Genomic DNA, 17,424 nt, shown 5'->3' with positions numbered 1-17,424 from the left:
AACATATAGACAAGCCTGATGCATTTTGAAAACAAGTTCTGTGGACCGATGAGGTTAAAATTGAACTTTTTGGCCGGAATGAGCAAAGGTACGTTTGGAGAAGAAGGGGCACAGAATTTAATGAAAAGAACCTCTGTCCAACTGTTAAGCATGGGGTTGGATCAATCATGCTTTGGGGTTGTGTTGCAGCCAGTGGCACAGGGAACATCTCACGAGTAGAAGGAAAAATGGATTCAATAAAATTTCAGCAAATTTTGGATGGTAACTTGATGCCATCTGTGAAAAAGCTGAAGTTAAAGACATTATGGCTTCTACAAATGGATAATGATCCTAAACACACCTCAAAATCCACAGGGGATTACATCAAGAGGCATAAACTGAAGGTTTTGCCATGGCCTTCACAATCTCCTGACCTCAACATAATTGAAAATCTATGGATAGACCTTAAAAGAGCAGTGCGTGACAGACAGCCCAGAAATCTCAAAGAACTGGAAGACTTTTGTAAGGAAGAATGGGCAAAGATACCTCAAACAAGAATTAAAAGACTCTTGGCTGGCTACAAAAAGCGTTTACAAGCTGTGATACTTGCCAAAGGGGGCAGTACAAGATATTAACTCTGCAGGGTGCCCAAACTTTTGCAGGTGCCATTTTTTTGTTTTCTGTTATTTTGAAAGTGTAAATGATGGAAATAAAATCTAACTTTTGTTGGCATATTATAAGAATGTCTAATCTGTAATTTGCTGCCTTTTGGAGATTTTTCCATCTTTCCTTGGCTTCTTTATGCACATTAATACAAATTTTTAGCTGGGGTGCCCAAACTTTCGATCCCCACTGTATTTTCTCCATCTGCTCATCCCCCACAGGTATTATCTTTTGTATCACGTGACCTTCCCCTTTTCGATTGTAAGCAGGGCCCTCTGATTCCTCCTGTATTTAATTGTATTGTAACTGTACTGTTTGCCCTCACATTGTAAAGCGCTGCACAATTTGTTGGCGCTATATAAAGCCTGCATAATAATAATATACACATGGATATCCATGACTGCCACAATTGGTCTTTCTAGTTGATTCTGTGTATCTTTGTGGATTTTAGGAATATAGTAAACGTAGGGCATCTGGTACATATCACGGTACAAGAAACTATATCCCTTCTTGTTTATCACCCCATCTGAACATCTGGCAATATCCACCAGATTGTTAGGTTCGGCTCTGCACTCTAGGAGTGGGTCACTGACTACTTTGACATAAGTCTGTTTAACGGAAAGTAATCCACATGCCTCTCTCAAATAATCAATTTGGTCCTGTATAACAATACCACCCCCTTTGTTGGCTTGTTCACATGGGGCGCTTTATTCCTCACTGGCTCAAAGACAACAGCAGGAGCCTCTGGTTCCCACTGCTGTCAATCACAGCCAGTGAGGAAAGAGCAGGGAGTGGGGCAGAGCCACGCTCTGTGTGTTTAAGGACACACAGAGAAGGGCCCAGGAGTGAGCATGTATGAGTGCCCCCATAGCAAGTGGCTTGCTATGGGGCACTCAGAAGGGGGATTGTCAGGAGCGCCGGTGGGGGACCTGAGAAGAGGATCGGGGATGCTCTGTGCAAAACCACTGCACAGAGCAGTTAAGTATAACATGTTTGTTATTTATTTTTAAAAAAGTATCACTTTAACGTACATAGGATCCCAAAGCCAATTAAATTGTATGGTTATGAAAGTCACCCTGTGGTTTTAGTATTTACATAAGACAAAAATGCTTTTTTATTGGACTGTAAAGGTTTGTCCTCTTATTGTTCTGTTTTGGTGGTTTTAAAGAGACTGCACAGCATTTGCACAAACTGTAGTGTGTATGGCCACCTTTAAAAATACTAATTTAAGCATTGTTAGTAATTTAAGATCTTATCAGTCTAGTGTTTTTTTTTCTTCCCTCCAATGCATTTAGTTTTAGTCCACATTGCAAACAGGTGGTTTGAGAAAGGGGCAGGAAGCCCAGAGACCTGTTGCCTGCTGTGTTTTTGTCCACCTCCCCCGCTCGATCAGTGTGAACAATGTCCAGGTGAGCCAGTATATGGAAAAGGAAGTGTGTGTGTCTGTCTGATGGCTTTAGCTCCTTTTCTTTTCCCTCACCTAGTGTTTCCTGTTCTGTATCCGAGTGTGGTCTCCAGCACTCCCATATGATGATCCCTTCTATTTTAACTGTAAGTGGATACTTAAAGTGGTAGTAAAGTGAAGAGTCACAAAAAAAACTTACAGGCGAGATTTTTTATAACAGAAGGGACCCTAGATGTCTATTCTGTCATAAACGTCCCCCTGCCTGTCAGTGGGTAATGTGATCTGAGCCGCACATAAGCAGCTCACCACACACACTTACAGCCTACTGTGTGCAGTGGCAATGTAACTTCTGTGTGTATGCAAGGCAATGATGTCACCTCCAACCAGTAATTCAAGAATCCGAAAATATAAAACCTGGATGGAAGCCTGGACGAAGATGGAAGCGCTGGAGACCAGGGAGAACCGTGACAGTACAGCTCTGGAGGGCTCTGTCTATAGGTAAGTCTGTCATAACATACTAGTATGCAGTGCATAATAATACATTTTTACTTAAACCTGCACTGGGGTGTGAAATTTCTAAAGTTTATCAGCAAGAATTTACTACTTTAAAGAGTGCAAGATATTAATGCATCCATGAATCCTTGCCGTTTTCTTTCCTGTTGCCTGGTGCCTTCTAATATATACTGCAGTATGGTGGACAGGTCTAAGTATGGTGGACAGGTCTAAGTATGGTGGACAGGTCTAAGTATGTTGCAAAGAGCATACTTGGAGTTCAGCTTTAAAACAAGATTATGAGCTTCTGGAAGCTTCCCATCTGGGGCCCAGCACTAAAATGCAGATGTGACAATTTGCAGTTGTCATCACAATGAAATAATGTGGGCAATATCAACTTACTAGATTTGCTGAAGCCAGAAATGCACTCCTCTAGGAACTCAAGTGTGAGGTGTGGTTCATTAGCTGCCAGGGTTTTGCTAATGGAAACTATGAAAAGTGTATTGTTGGCTGGGATACAAAGACCCGAAGTCTCCAGTAGCTGCCCCTCAATTTTTAAATTAAAGGTACATGTTAAGGCACACAGAAGGTTATAGGCAGCAGACCTGCAAAAAAAGATAAGGGGAAAAACTTAATAATCTAAAAACATTACATTAATATGAGCCATTTAAAGTAGCCATCATAAACACAACTGGTCAATATAAGTTGACATTTTTCATGACAGATTGATTTACCATTTAATACTGCGATTTCAAGGCAATTACATCTTAATAAATATTGCTGGCATGTCTTCCTCAAGCAAAAATCGACTCCAAAAGTCCAAAGGAATACTCTACAATGTGTATGAAATAACCTCTTCAGAGACAACATGTGAACTGCCGTTATTGAATTACATTAATCCAATCCCGTTAATATTCAGAACAGCAGAAAATGCTAGTTTAAGGCAAGCCAAAGATGATTTGATATTCTTTCCTTCCACCATGGGTGAAAGGAAAGAAAATCGCTTGGTGTCGCTGACTGTGTTGATGGGGGAATCCCTCCAGCAGCACTATTGTGTTCTGCCGGCAGGGGAGCCTTTCTAGCGGATAGTACACAATGACTACTGCTAGCAGCTATAGCCCCTGGCAGTAACTGAATGCAAAAAAATCCAATAGGCTGGTTGTACCCACGTCAATAGATGTGGGTACAACCAGCCTGCCCTTAGATAGATCTAATCTCAGCCAGTCCCTGCTTAACTGGACGAGATTCGATCCCTCTATGGCTGGCTTAAGTCATTGATCTGAACAAGTATGCTGAACATTTCAGACTTCCCTTGACTTCACTAGCTGCACACTTGTTTCATGTCTGTGGTCTAGAACGTATTGATGCCAGAGCCAGCTACGATTTTTAAAAGGAACCCAGAAACATCTCTATATTGGTATCAGTACAGATTTTCTTTAAAAGGTTAACTCCACATCCGTGAAAAAAAAATATAGCAAAAAATATAGCATATAAACTTGCCACACAAGTCCTATTTTAATTTAATGTTATTACAAACTACCTTTCCTTTTTAGTCTGTAGTGACAACAATTTTCTGTGGAAGTCAATGCAATATGGCAACCTGGAGGCATTCTGTACACTGTGTATAGAAGGCCCCCAAAAATGTTATTTCCTGTTTGTGTGGTTGGCTTACTGATATTCCCAGGAGTCTGCATTGGGAATATCAGTAAGCCAACCACACATCAGATTTTACACATCAGATTGTACACATTCTCTACAAGAGAAACTTTAGTTCTGATGAGATATTCTACAAGAATAAATACTTCTAAAGGGATACAGACACTCCAATGTTTCTTATCAGAATTCTCCAGCTTATTATGATAAACTAGTCCCTCCCATTTAGAATCAGTAACCAAAAGACATGGGAGAACTGTTTTAACTTATCCTTGTATTCTGTCACATTATTATATATCACCTTATATAGACCTGACGGAATACATTTTTGGTACAAAGAACTGTTATATTTAGAATATGTGCAAAAGATAGTGGCGCAACAGCTACCATGGAGAGCTGTGTTTTAAGTACAGCAGGGCCACCAAGCAGAATGGGATCAAGTGCCATATGCCCCTGAGGAGATAACCACTTTCAAGCGGAGTTCCACGCAAAAGTGGAAGCTCCACTTATATACCTGCTCCCCCCCTCCATTGCCATGTTTGGCACTTTGTTGGGGGGAAGGGGGAGCGGATACCTGGTTTTGACAGCTCAGTTCACCGCAGCAAAGTGAGCAGGAAGTTCGGCCCCCCTCCTTACTCCCGCAGTCTTCTGGGACACTTCACAGAAGACTGCCGGACCAATCAAGATGCGTTGTGCAACTTGTGCATGCGCAATGGACACCTGGCTGTGAAGCCGCAAGCTGTCACAGCCTGGTGCCCACAGTTGAGATGCCCGGGGTGTGGAGAGCAGAGAGAGTGAGAGAGAGAGAGAGTAATGACGTGGGTGAGCACTTGCCTGTTAAATGCTATGCAGGCACTGGGCTCTGCTTAGGCACTTTCCAGATCACGGTCCATGACACAACCCCAGTGTAAGCCTATCCCTGAAGACCCTTTAGAAAGAATAGCTGTCTGGAGGTGAGAACTTTATGGAAAGGGTTGGTCTCTCAGTCCTGTCTCTCTCTCTCCCAGTACTGTACTGTGATTCAAAGTGTGCATGCTGGACCACTGTCATGGTAAGTCTGTGGGCTTACCGGAGAACTGGACACTGGCAAAAAAAGTGTCAGTTCCGGTTCACATATGTACAAATTGGATGCAGTTTGAATTAGTGGTGCACCAAAATGAAAATTCTGGTGCCGAAACTGAAAATTCAGGATGCACTTGGCCGAAAACCGAAATGGACAGTTTTTTAAAAATTACATTTTTTTTTTAAAGAGGTGACAGCAATGAGAACAGATCACCTGATGGGTGAAAGCATAAATTAGGAATATCTGCCCGAAGAGTAGGCAAGAAAAAGCTAGCGGCCCCTGTAGGGGAATTGCTTGGGCTAAGGTTTTCGTCTAAAAAGTACTCAAGGCCAGATGATGGTCCAAACCAGATCGGAAGAAGACCAAAACACATCCCACTGAGTATTTCCTGGGTTAAAATCTCTCTCACACATCATGCAAAATATGCTTTCCATGTGTGATGGCACACTTTGCGAGTTAAGGATTTCTTAGCCTTCATAAGCGTAGGAGCAATTATCAGATAGGTCCCCATCTCTCAGGACCTAGGCTTTAAGAGCAAAGCTATCCAAAATCAGCAACCATGAAGTAGGATGGCAAATTTACCCTTGAGACATGAGATTTGGGTGATCTAGGAGAGCCCATGGGGAGTCTGCCAGGAGTATGATGAAGTCAGAGTACCATATACTCATGGGCCAGTTTGTTACAATGAGATTAAAGGCCTCTCGACCCTGTGGAGGATAAGAGGAAGACAGTGAAAGAAAAGCATAGATTAAATCATTATGGAACCAGGATACCAGGAGATCCACATGTTGTGTTCCCCACCTGCCATCGTGGTCTTGAAATACTTCTGGATAAACAGACCATTGTCTGCAGTCCTGTCGTTGATGACCAACAGGGTAAGTATGTGATTGCCTGCCCAAGCCCGAAACAGATTGGCTTCCTTTGCGCTGCAAGATCTTGGTTCTTCACTGATGACTCATGTATTCCACTGCTGTGGCGTTGTCCCACTGAATTCGGGTCAAGAGAAATTTAATAGCGAGGTCCAGCAATAAAGGGACAATTGGATTGCTTAAAGCTCCAGCATGTTCAATGAAAGGTATTCTTCTGCTGGAGATCAAGTCCCCTGCACTGTAAGGATGTCCAAGGCCCCTCCCCAGCATTTCAGGCTGACATCATTCATGAGGACCTTCCAGAATAAAAGGACATACTTGCACAACTTCAAGGCTGGTTTTGCGGACCACTAAGCCAGAAATAATCTGATCATGGGTACAGGCACACTGAAAGAACCAGAGACTGAACGCAGCCAAAATCTTGATTTGCATAGGTCTAGAGTGTAATTGAGCATTCAGAACTGACACAAAGGAGGCTATCAGAGCCAGAACCCTCATGCAAAAGCTTAGGGCAGGGTCTGGTGTTGACAACTGGCGGGAGGTTCTGAACATAGCAATGGAGGCTCAGAAGATTTTCCAGTTGAGGAAAATGATCAGTATCTAGAATACTCTTGTTGAGGAGTCCGTTCCAGTGTTGATTTCCAGAGGTTCAATATTCAAACAAAGAGTTGGTGAGTATGAGCAGTTATTTGGACCTAGACTAATCAGGACTGTGCCATTGTCTTAGCAGGTGGTCACCTAAACAACCCAAAATGGGAATGCCCTGCAATCAAGGCACAGCATACATCAGAGCTAAAACTTTGGTGAATACACAAGGAACAGAAGACAACCAGAAGGGAATGGCAACAAACTGCTGTTGTTGTGTGCCCACAGCAAGAGCAGATAACATTGGAGTGCAGGAAAAATTAGGATAGGTAAGTAAGAAATTCCAATGCCACAGAGGCCTGGAAGTCTGTCAAGTGAAGGGAGGAGATGACTGACCTGTTGGATTACATAGGAAATTTCTGAACTCATTAGAATGCACTGAGTATTTTTAAATCCAGAATGTGCATATGCCTTCCTCTGCCTTGGGAACTGAAGAGGTTTAAGTAATTGACAGGGGAAAAATACACCCAGAGAGAACAGTTGACCAGTGTGCAGCTCCATCTGGCTCTGAGCCGAAAAATGGCAGATTTGTCAGCATGAAGAGGGTGGAGCCAGAGACTGAAATTCTAGCCCTAGGAAAATACACCTCCACTCAAGCATCAGAGATGGACTAGATACAGGCAGCAGATGTCCTCCACTCGCAGAAGTGCGAACATCACCTTATTGCAGGGAGGGCTATCTGGTAGGTTTAACATTCATAACGACCCAAGGCTTTCAGTGGAATTGGGCCCCAGGCCTGGCCTTGGATTGTGACAGAAACTTTGAGGGTTTCCCAGGTTAGTCTTCTGGCTTTCTGAGACAGAGAGGTGCTCTCCCACTGTGACGACCTTGAAAAGTACAGTTTAAAGAAAACAATTGGTAAAAGATAAAATGTGTAGAAATAAAGTGCAATTTAGTGGTTTCATTTCTTAAAGGAGAAGTTCACCTTTTTTACAAAAAATAATAAATGCACACTTTCTGCAGGTAAAAAAAAAAAATGTGCATTTACTGTTCTTTGTTTTAGGATCCTGTAAAGCACTGCACCAGTGATCAGTAGATCGCTGGTGCCATGCAGGCATCCTGCAGACTGAGTATAATCAGTCTGCTCATACCTCGTTCGAGCAGATGGTTTTACACTGATGGGAAGAGTGAATGGACTATCGGAGTGCTCAACAGCACCATGGTAGTTCCTTGAGAAATACAACTTGAGAAATTAACTTGTAGTTCACCGATTCACAGGGATCTATGATGCAACTGAGTGGGTGGTGCCCCGCATGGCTGCTCTCTCTTTGAATTGTGACAGCAAGTACAGGGAGTAGAAAATCAGGGGAAGAGGGATCTGAGGCTGAACATGTTACACACTAAATATGGGAGTAACATGTTAAAAAAGGTGAACTTATCCTTTAATGTTTTGGAAACATTAGGAAACTGTGCTAGTGTATTAGAAGTCGAAAAAGCTTCTGTTTCAATTATCACTGCAGTATTCTTGGGCTGCTTGTAGCTAAATATTCTAGGGGGCAAGAATGGGCAAAAGCATGATTGCTTGACTCTGCCTACAAAGATAAGAGGATTCTGGCTAAGTTGAGCTGTGTTACTGGAGGGATGATCAAGGGCTATACTGCAAATGAATTCAAAGCAGTAAGGTACATCTCAGTCAATTCCCTTAAAAGATAAGTTCACCTTTTAGACAATAATAAATGCACACCTTTTTGCAGGTAAAGAAAAAATGTGCATTTATTATTTTTGTCTACAGGAGCCTGGAAAGCATTGCACCAGCAATCAGTAGATTACTGATGCCATGTAGGTCTCCTGCAGACCTCTCAGAATATCTGCTTGCCGTACGGAATGTACAAGCAGGCAGATATTCTGACAAGAAGCTTCAATTAACTACCACGGCGCTCCACAGAGCCATGGTATTTCATTGAAAACTACAAGCCCACAGCCACCATGGCTGTCAGGACTTGCAGTTCATTCATTCACGGAAGTCCGTGAATGAATGACGTGGCCGTGCTATTTTCAAATTTGACAGCTAGTACGGGGAGAGGTGGGGAAGCAGCGGCTATGGGAACATGTTACATGTTCCACCCTAAAAAAGGGTGGATTATATAACATGTTCCCAAAGGAGAACTTATCCTTTAAAAGGATAAGGTCACCTCTTGTAACATGTTACACCCATATTCAGGGTGTAACACGTAACATGTTCTGAAAGGACCGAACCCCGCTCTGCCCCCACTTCCCCAATGTGACAGCTAGCGGGGGAACATCTAGTGGCTCGCCCAGCTGTGTCACTCATTCACAGTATTCTGTGAATAGGAAAACTACAAGTTCCGACAGCCTTTGCCTTTCATGAGCACAAAGATACACTGACACATCTGCAGGAGTCCTGCACGGCACCAGCGATCTGCTAATCGCTGGTGCAATGCTTTTCAGGCTCCCAAAACAAAGAAATAGTAAATGGACATTTGTTTACTTGTAATAAAATGTGCATTTATTATTTTTTGTTAAAAAGTGAACCTATCCTTTAAATCCCTCATTTTCATTTTTGTACAAATGTTTGCTTTAGGGCTTGCTCACACCATACATGCATGAAAACTAATGGAAACTGATGTGCAGATTTCGCTTGCAGAGACATCAGTTTTCATGCGAGCTGCAATGAGTTTTATACACGTTGCAGATTCCTGCGCAGAAAAAAATCTGTAAGTGATACCAGTGTTGTGGTGTGAACAGGGCACAGAGAACAACTGGTTTGTTGTGCCCTTGTAGAACGTGTGCAAAAAAACTGATGTCTCTGCACCATGGTGTGAACGAGCCCTTAAAGTTTCCAGCATGCAAAAAGCATAGGACAAAGAAATTCAGTTCTAAATGTGTCTCTTAACAACTGTAACTTTTAGAGGAATCATCAATACTGTAACTGTAATATCAGTGTATTACTTATTCAATTCAGCAGCGAACATATCAATTTCCTAAAATACCTCATTACACAGGACACTGAGTGCTTTTAGTTAGTTTCCATTTTTGTGCAGACTTTCGCTTAAACCATTTCAGGACTAAAAAGAAACCTGGCCGATGACCTAGTAGATATGCATAAATATATAAACATGTATTAAAACCATACAGGGATAAATGACTACCGTAGACTTGGATCAGAGCTTCCCAAGTTGAGTAATGCTATGTTAAGTAGTGTTCCAGGAACATCCTTTGGACGGATTTTAGTGTGTTGGGGGATGGAATCTGGTTGTGACAGTTCCCATCGAGTCCGTATGTGAATGATAGACTGGACAATGGCTTCACACTCCTGGTGCATGAATGTGAGGGGTGTTCCTTGATTAGCAATAGTCAATGTGAACTGATTTTCATCCACTAAACAAATTTCTTCTATCTCTGAAGCATAGTAGATATCATTCAGAAACACAGATTGGCCCAAAACCCGCGTCCTTTCTGCTGAAGTGACCTGAACAGCCGTAGAACCCACCTAAAAAAACAGAAAGAAAAATGTAAAAATAACGTTTAGAAGCATTGATGTGCTTCTGGCTTTTTTGCAGCAAAGTGCTCCTCTCCAGAACGAGCTGGCACTGTGTTTTTTCCTTCTGCCTCTAAATACCTGTAAGCACCTATGAGTGCAAGAACACATAGGCGTTTAGAGGCGGAAAAAAAAGGATTGCATTTTATGTCAAGTGCATGAGGCCTTAAAATGCACATACTGTTCAATATACTTTTTGTAATGTTATAATGGTCAGTTGATAGGGAGGTGCACATCCCATTTCCTCTATTTCAACATCTACCTTAATGCATCCTGGCTTGCTCATTATCATGTGTATACATATTAATCTCCACTTACTTTAATTGACACTTTAGTGTCCTTGTGGGCCAGTTTAAGTGCATTATGGAACAGCTTCAGGTCCTCTTCCAAAGCAAGTGTGGCCGCTGGCAGTTTCTGCTGATCATGGTCTATATGCTCAGCTAACTTTCCAGATGGATCGATGAAAATTAACCTCTTGCTGCCTTTCAGACCAGTTAGCAGTCTCTCGTGGTATTTTGTATATTCCCTCACCCAGGAGTTACAGTTGTAGATATAAACTGCTGTTACATTTTCATATGCAAAGCCAGGGAAAACCACAAACCATTTTGAAAGGAAGTCTGTTTTAAAGCGATTGCTGGGCCCAGCGTGAGTAAGATCTACCACTATCTCATATGGCTTGGCATAGTATGGCTTTAAAGTCAGAAGAACATGGTAGATCAGTAAGTCTCCATTTATTTGGCCAGTCTTGAACCTGCAAGGCATAAAGAGAGACATAATTACATTCAAAATACTAACAACATCTTACAAAGCCACCCACAACTCAGCCCCCAGTTATATCACTAACCTAGTCTTCTAAATACCGACCTAATAGTTCTCTTTGTTCCTCCCAAGACCTCCTGCTCTCTAGCTCCCTCGTCACCTCCTGCCATGCTCGCCTCCAGGACTTCTCCAGAGCCTCTCCCATCCTATGGAACTCTCAACCCCAAATTGCCCGACTATCTCCTACTCAGTCTGCTTTTAGATGATCGCCGAAAACCCTCATCTTTAGAGAAGCCTATTCTGCCCCCACTTAACAACTGGAGATTAATTTTCTCCATCAGCTCACCCCCACCAGCTATTACCTTTTGTATCACTTGACCCTTCCTCCTAGATTGTAAGCTCTAATGAGCAGGACCCTCTGATTCCTCCTGTATTTAATTGTATTGTAACCGTACTGTCTGCCCTCATGTTGTAAAGCGCTGCACAAGATGTTGGCACTATATAAATCATGAATAATAATAATAATTGTCATTTTAGTGAAATCACCAAAATGATATGAAGCCCAAGTCCAGCCAAATCGATTCTTTCTTGTTTTTGATAAGAGTTCTTATAGGATTTTATTTCCATTTATGACAATATTAAAAAGATTTTCCCTCACTTCCTGTCCCTGTGACGCCCGTGCAAGAAACAGGGTGTGTTTTACCAGGACCGAAAACCACAACAATAACTGTTTTTGTTGCCATATATGTCCTTGTTGCCTTAACTCCCTGTTATTTTAGAAATTAAGGGAAATCACAATAATTTGGACACAGACGGGAATAAGTCCTGAAAAAGGGGCTCCAATGATTCTTGCCCTTTTGAAAACAAAAGAAACAAGCTTTGGCTACAGATGGGTTTTTAGGTATGGGAGCTCAAAAGTGCTGAACATGAGTGCACATGCGCGGCCAGCCGGATCGTATGTCCCAGCACTCGCTCTGCACACCCCCGGCACCAATAGTAGCCCATATATACGGGCACTGAACCCCCACTGCTCCCAGGACTCTCCCTGGACCTTGACCGGACCCCCTGAATCATGCCGGGCGGACGGCGGGGAGAAGCCGCGGGGGCTCCCAGATATCGGTCCCTGTTGGGAGAAAGGGACCCAAGATGGCGCCCGGCTCGACGTCTGTGGCCCGTCACCTCCTGCTGCTGGCAATAAAGCAGCACCTCTCCCTCTGAGGGTGAAGCTGGGCTCTACCTCTCCCACTGGCCAGGACCGGACCACTGCAGCTTCATCTACTGGGGTGAGTGAATCTCAGCGGCCTCCCCAGTCACCTTCCAGCCCTACACTACCCGAGTCCCAGGCTTCGGCCTGCTCACTAGGCCACGATTCCCCTGCCTCCTCACCACTGAGTAGTGAGATTGCGGCCATCTTCTCCAGCCAGAATAGCGGCCCAGACCCCAAAGATGACAGACCTGCTCACTCGCCAGCAATACTTCCAGATCTGCCACAATACTCAGGTGATGCAACCTTAATAGCTCGGTTCACTGATTTACTGCAACGCAAACTAGATAGAGCCACTTCAAAATTGGCAGCTGACCTTAAACAGGATTTTCAAGAATTGGGCCAACACCTGGATAGTATCGAATCTAAAATTGATGCGACAGTCCATAGAGTATCCCAAAATTCTATTATGATTACCGACTTGCAAGATCGTTTGGAGGAAGCTTACTCTAAAATTGATGATTTGGAAAATCGAGCTAGGTGCTACAATTTCCGCATTCGAAGACTCTCTGAATCAGTCAAAGAGCTCACTAGCTGCGCACAAACACTCATGCGATCTGCACTACCCGATATCGATGATCTTCATAGTGAAACTGATCGCATCCATAGAGCATTGATCCCCCCTAGACAAGGTGGGCCTCCTAGGGATATCATCGTAAAGCCTCACTTTTTTCAGGTCAAGGAAGTGGTCATGGTATAGTAGGGAGACTCCGGACCTGGAATTTGCGGGACATAAGATACAAATTTTTGCTGATGTCTCCCCGACCACCATCCAGAAACGGCGATCTCTTAAGCCACTACTTTCCCACTTAGTGCAGAAGGATATCCGGTATCGATGGGCCTACCCCTTTTGCCTACAATTCAATTTTAATGGATAGCCTTATGGTTTTTCTACATTCCAGGATGGCAAGGAATTGTTACTTCAACTGGGCATTATCTGTCGTGGTCCTACATCCCACTCCCCGGTGGGATTGGCTCCTCGACCGCTGCCGCTTTCACCTTTGTGGACTGCTCCAAATGCTGGGAAGATGGGGTCACGGAAATCACCCGGGAAGACTCCTTGAGTTAACATGTCTTTTTGTGGGTTTTCTTATGTGATCTCTGGATAGGTGGTGGCCTCTCAGTGGTTCACCGCTGTTCAGATGTTGTGGGAGGATTGGAGGGGGGACCTTGGAGTTGCCTCACATCCATCCACTGTTTACATTATCAGAGGGCTCGGTTATTTTCTCTTTTTTTTTTTTTTTGCATTACTACTATTTGGTATGTTACTGATGGGTTATTGTTGGTGCCGGGGAGTGTCTATGCGCCCTCCTTGAGTGGAACACTCTCCCCTGAGTTGTTTTCTCTGGGTAGATCCATTCCATTGCAGGACTATAGCTCTGCTATTATTGGTATAAAGGTTGATTTGCTTATACTATATTATTTGTCTACTACCATTGGTTACTTGACATGAGGATTTTTATACTCCGAATGTCTCCTCTTTTCTCCCCCCCCCCCCTTTTTTTTTCAGGGTCAGCTGCCGATATATCTGGATCTTCGGACCATTTCATGCTCCAAGAGTGGTTGGTTCCTATCTTCCATAGTTCTTTAATTGTCGACTATGTCTTCCCTACGGTCTCATAGCGGAACTATCCGTCTACTTTCTCAAAATGTTCAGGGGCTCAATTCCCCCGCCAAACGTATAAAGGCCTTTAATTCATAGTTGCTCTGCAGGAGACATATTTTCCCCCTTCATTCACCCCACAATATGTTCATAAAGATTATCCTGTTATTTTGCTAACGCTACAGAGAAAAAATGGGGGGTTGCCCTTTGTTTGTCTCGCTGTTTGTCCTTTACCGAATCTAAAATTATCTGGGACAGGGAGGGGCGGTATCTTCTGGTGAAAGGCCACTTGGGGGGGACAATTACTTACTTTTTTAATCTACTACACCCCAAATACCAACCAGGTGGAATTTTTTAAGTCCTTATTGAGCACTATGGCTAAGGAATTCGAAGGCGATGTTATTCTGGCCGGTGACTCTAATTTCCCGAACCGCCGTGCTTCAGCCCCCTTCTAGACAGAGCCGTAAGTTGGCCCAGCTACTGCATCGTTATGACTTTGTCAACGCTTGGAGAGAAGCTAACCCAACTTCTCGAGATTACTCCCATTATTCTAGGGCTCATAATTGCTATTCTCGCATTGACCATATATTTTTTCATACACACTCGCTCCCCAGACTCCTCACGGCTAAAATCCTCTCCACGCCTTGGTCTGACCACGACCCTATTTCTATATCATTGTCATCCTGGATGCTTGATAAGACTGCTTATTACTGGCGCCTTAATGAATCTATTTTGGGTAATTCTTCCTATTGTCGGGATATCTCCTCGCACTTTCACACGTATTTTGAACTTAATAAAGCAGAGGATACGAACCCGGCCATTAATTGGGCAGCTCATAAGGCCTTGGTTAGGGGGTTTATTATTCAACTCTCTTCGCGAATCAAAAAAGCCCAAAACGACCTACTAGCCACCAAAACAAAAAACATATACTGACTTAGTTGCCCAACATAAGCAGAATCGCAGTCCGGATTTGCTGCTTAAACTTGATCAGGCCCGATTAGAACTAAATCTATGTCTTACTACCACTGCTGACAAACAACTACGTTGGTATAACCATACATTTTTTACTTGGAGGGATAGACATGGCACTTTATTGGCACACAAGTTGACTCCCAGACATTCCCAAATGGTTCTCCCTAAACTCAGATTGGATAACGGAACTTTATTTTAAGATCCTGGTAAGATCCTCCAAAAATTTCAATCTTTTTACACTGAACTATATAGCTTTTCTCAGGGAGGTTCTTCTTCGTCTCTCGAAACCTTTTTGAGCTCTGTTCCTCTTCGCTCTCCAGGAGGCCCATAAGGAGTCGATGGAACGGCCTATCTCGTGCGAAGAGATTAGGAGTGCTTTGAAATCTCTTGCTCCTCATAAATCCCCAGGACCGGATGGTCTTCCCCACAATTATAAAGTTTTTCCTGATATCCTGATTCCCCATATGGCTCATTATTTTAATTATCTACGGGATGGGGGACTGGTGCTCCCTGATGAAAACAAGGCATTCATCAGTGTCATCCCCAAACCCCTCAAGGATGCTTCTATAGTCTCTAATTATCGACCTATTTCCTTAATTGTGATCTAAAGATTCTTACTAAAATCCTGGCCTTACGCCTCCAATAATTTTTGGCCCTGTATATTCATGATGATCAGTCAGGATTCATCAGCAGTCGACAAATGTCAGACCAAATTCGTCGGACTTTAGCACTGCTGTCAGCTGTACAATCCAATTGGGATAAATCCTCACAGAGGAAAATCTTATTGTTATCATTAGATATTTATAAAACGTTTGACAGTCTATCTTGGGACTATTTATTTCAGATGCTAGGTAAGTTTGGGTTTTGCCCTTATTTCACGACATTACTACGGGCCCTATATTCTAACCCTTCAGCTCAAGTCCCCATTCGCGGATATAAATCAGCCTCCCTTTTGATAAAGCGAGGTACTAGACAGGGTTGTCCTCTCTTTCCACTACTATTTGCTCTGGCAATGGAACCACTGGCGATTGCTATCCGTTCCGATCCCACCATTTCGGGCATCTGCTGCAGTCAACGGGATCATAAATGCGCCCCATTTCCTGATGATGTCCTTTTGTATATATCTAACCCTCGAACTTCTTTACCTGGTCTCCTCCAACTGTTTCATCGTTTCTCTGGGGCCTCTGGTTTTACGCTAAATTCCTCTAAAACAATTGCCTTAAATATTTTGTTGCCTGACTCAGAGGTTCATCACCTCCAGGATAATTTCTCCAGTGGGCCCCTCGTTCTCTCCCCTATTTGGGGATTCACCTCACGAAATCTATTTCATCCTTATATAAGACCAATTATCGTCTGCTCTTCAAATGACTTAAATCTGACTTACTAGAATGGCAGGATCTCCCATTTTCCTGGTGTAGTAGAATTCACTCTATTAAAATGACTTTTTTACCAAGACTATTGTATTACTTTAGGACATTGCCGATCATGGGTCCCAAACGGGAACTGTTACTTTTACAAGCTGCAGTCTCTAGATTCACTTGGAGGGGCAAACGTCCTAGGGTAAACAAGTCAACTCTATTTTCCCTAAAGAGGCATGGCGGTTTGGGACTTCCTAATCTCCTGGCCTATTTTCAGGCGGCTCAGATAGCTCAGTTATCTTGCACTACGGCCAAGGGTTATGTCCCCCAGTGGGTTGGCATTGGGGCTTTAGCATGCCACCCTTATGCTATTGGTGCTCTTATGTGGCTCCCTAGTCGATTAAGTCCTCCTATTCTGTGTCCTACATTGACCTATTCATTAACGGTGTGGGATAGATGGCGGGCTCGCAAACCTTTCTTCTCCCCACATACCCCACTAGCTCCAGTTTTTTATAATCCCGAGTTTATTCCTGGCTTAACACCGTCTGTGTTTCAATGGTGGATGAATAAGGGTTTGCTGCGTATCGGAGACTACCTGGATGGATTCCGTCCTCGTTCTCTCCAGTGTTTTTTGACAAAGTATCAGATGCCTTCTGGGGAATTTTTTCGCTACTATCAACTTCTCTCATTTATCTCTAGCAAACTCAAATTAATCGCAGAACCTTGCACACTCACTCCTTTAGAGGTCTCCTGTGGGGCAACTGGGATGATGAGGGGTCGTTTGTCCATTATCTATGCTTCCCTTGTTGATCCACTTACTAAATTATCTTATATGACTCAATGGGAAAGGGATCAGAATAGCTCACTAGACCTGGATACTTGGCTGAATGCGGCCCACACGTTATCAAAGATTTCGAATAATACTGCTCTGATTGAAGTCAATTATAAAAGGCTAGTTCGCTGGTATCTGGTTCCTACGCGCCTCGCTAAAATGTACCCTTCAGTATCACCTATTTGCTTCCGACACTGCAGACAAGAGGGCACTATGTTCCATATCTGATGGAAGTGTCCGTTTGTGAATAGGTTTTTGATCCAAATGTTTAATTTCATCTATTCGGTAACAGGAATTAATATTCGTAGATCACCGGAAGTGGCCCTATTTAATTTGCTTCCCGCTGATGTTCCCAAAAAATTGACTAA

At 43.2% G+C, this 17,424-nt stretch overlaps 1 protein-coding gene across 3 annotated transcripts in view; it reads right to left on the bottom strand.

Moving 5' to 3' along the window:
• NF1 (neurofibromin 1) overlaps positions 1-17,424 on the bottom strand; it is a 364,217-nt gene that overhangs the window by 100,345 nt on the left and 246,448 nt on the right. For all 3 annotated transcript variants that reach the window (XM_089678515.1, XM_089678513.1, XM_089678514.1), the window contains 3 exons: positions 10,587-11,019; positions 9,880-10,220; positions 2,942-3,144 (listed from right to left, as the gene is read on the bottom strand). In XM_089678515.1, the coding sequence (XP_089534641.1) occupies positions 2,942-3,144; positions 9,880-10,220; positions 10,587-11,019 (977 nt within the window). The remainder of the gene's footprint in view (positions 1-2,941; positions 3,145-9,879; positions 10,221-10,586; positions 11,020-17,424) is intronic.

This window comes from Staurois parvus, unplaced genomic scaffold (genome assembly GCF_062004578.1).
Source record: "Staurois parvus isolate SC_StPar_1 unplaced genomic scaffold, SC_StPar_1.0 ptg000206l, whole genome shotgun sequence".
Taxonomy (NCBI): domain Eukaryota; kingdom Metazoa; phylum Chordata; class Amphibia; order Anura; family Ranidae; genus Staurois; species Staurois parvus.
The sequence above is the reverse complement of the archived record's forward strand: the minus strand, read 5'-3'. Positions and strand labels throughout refer to the sequence as shown.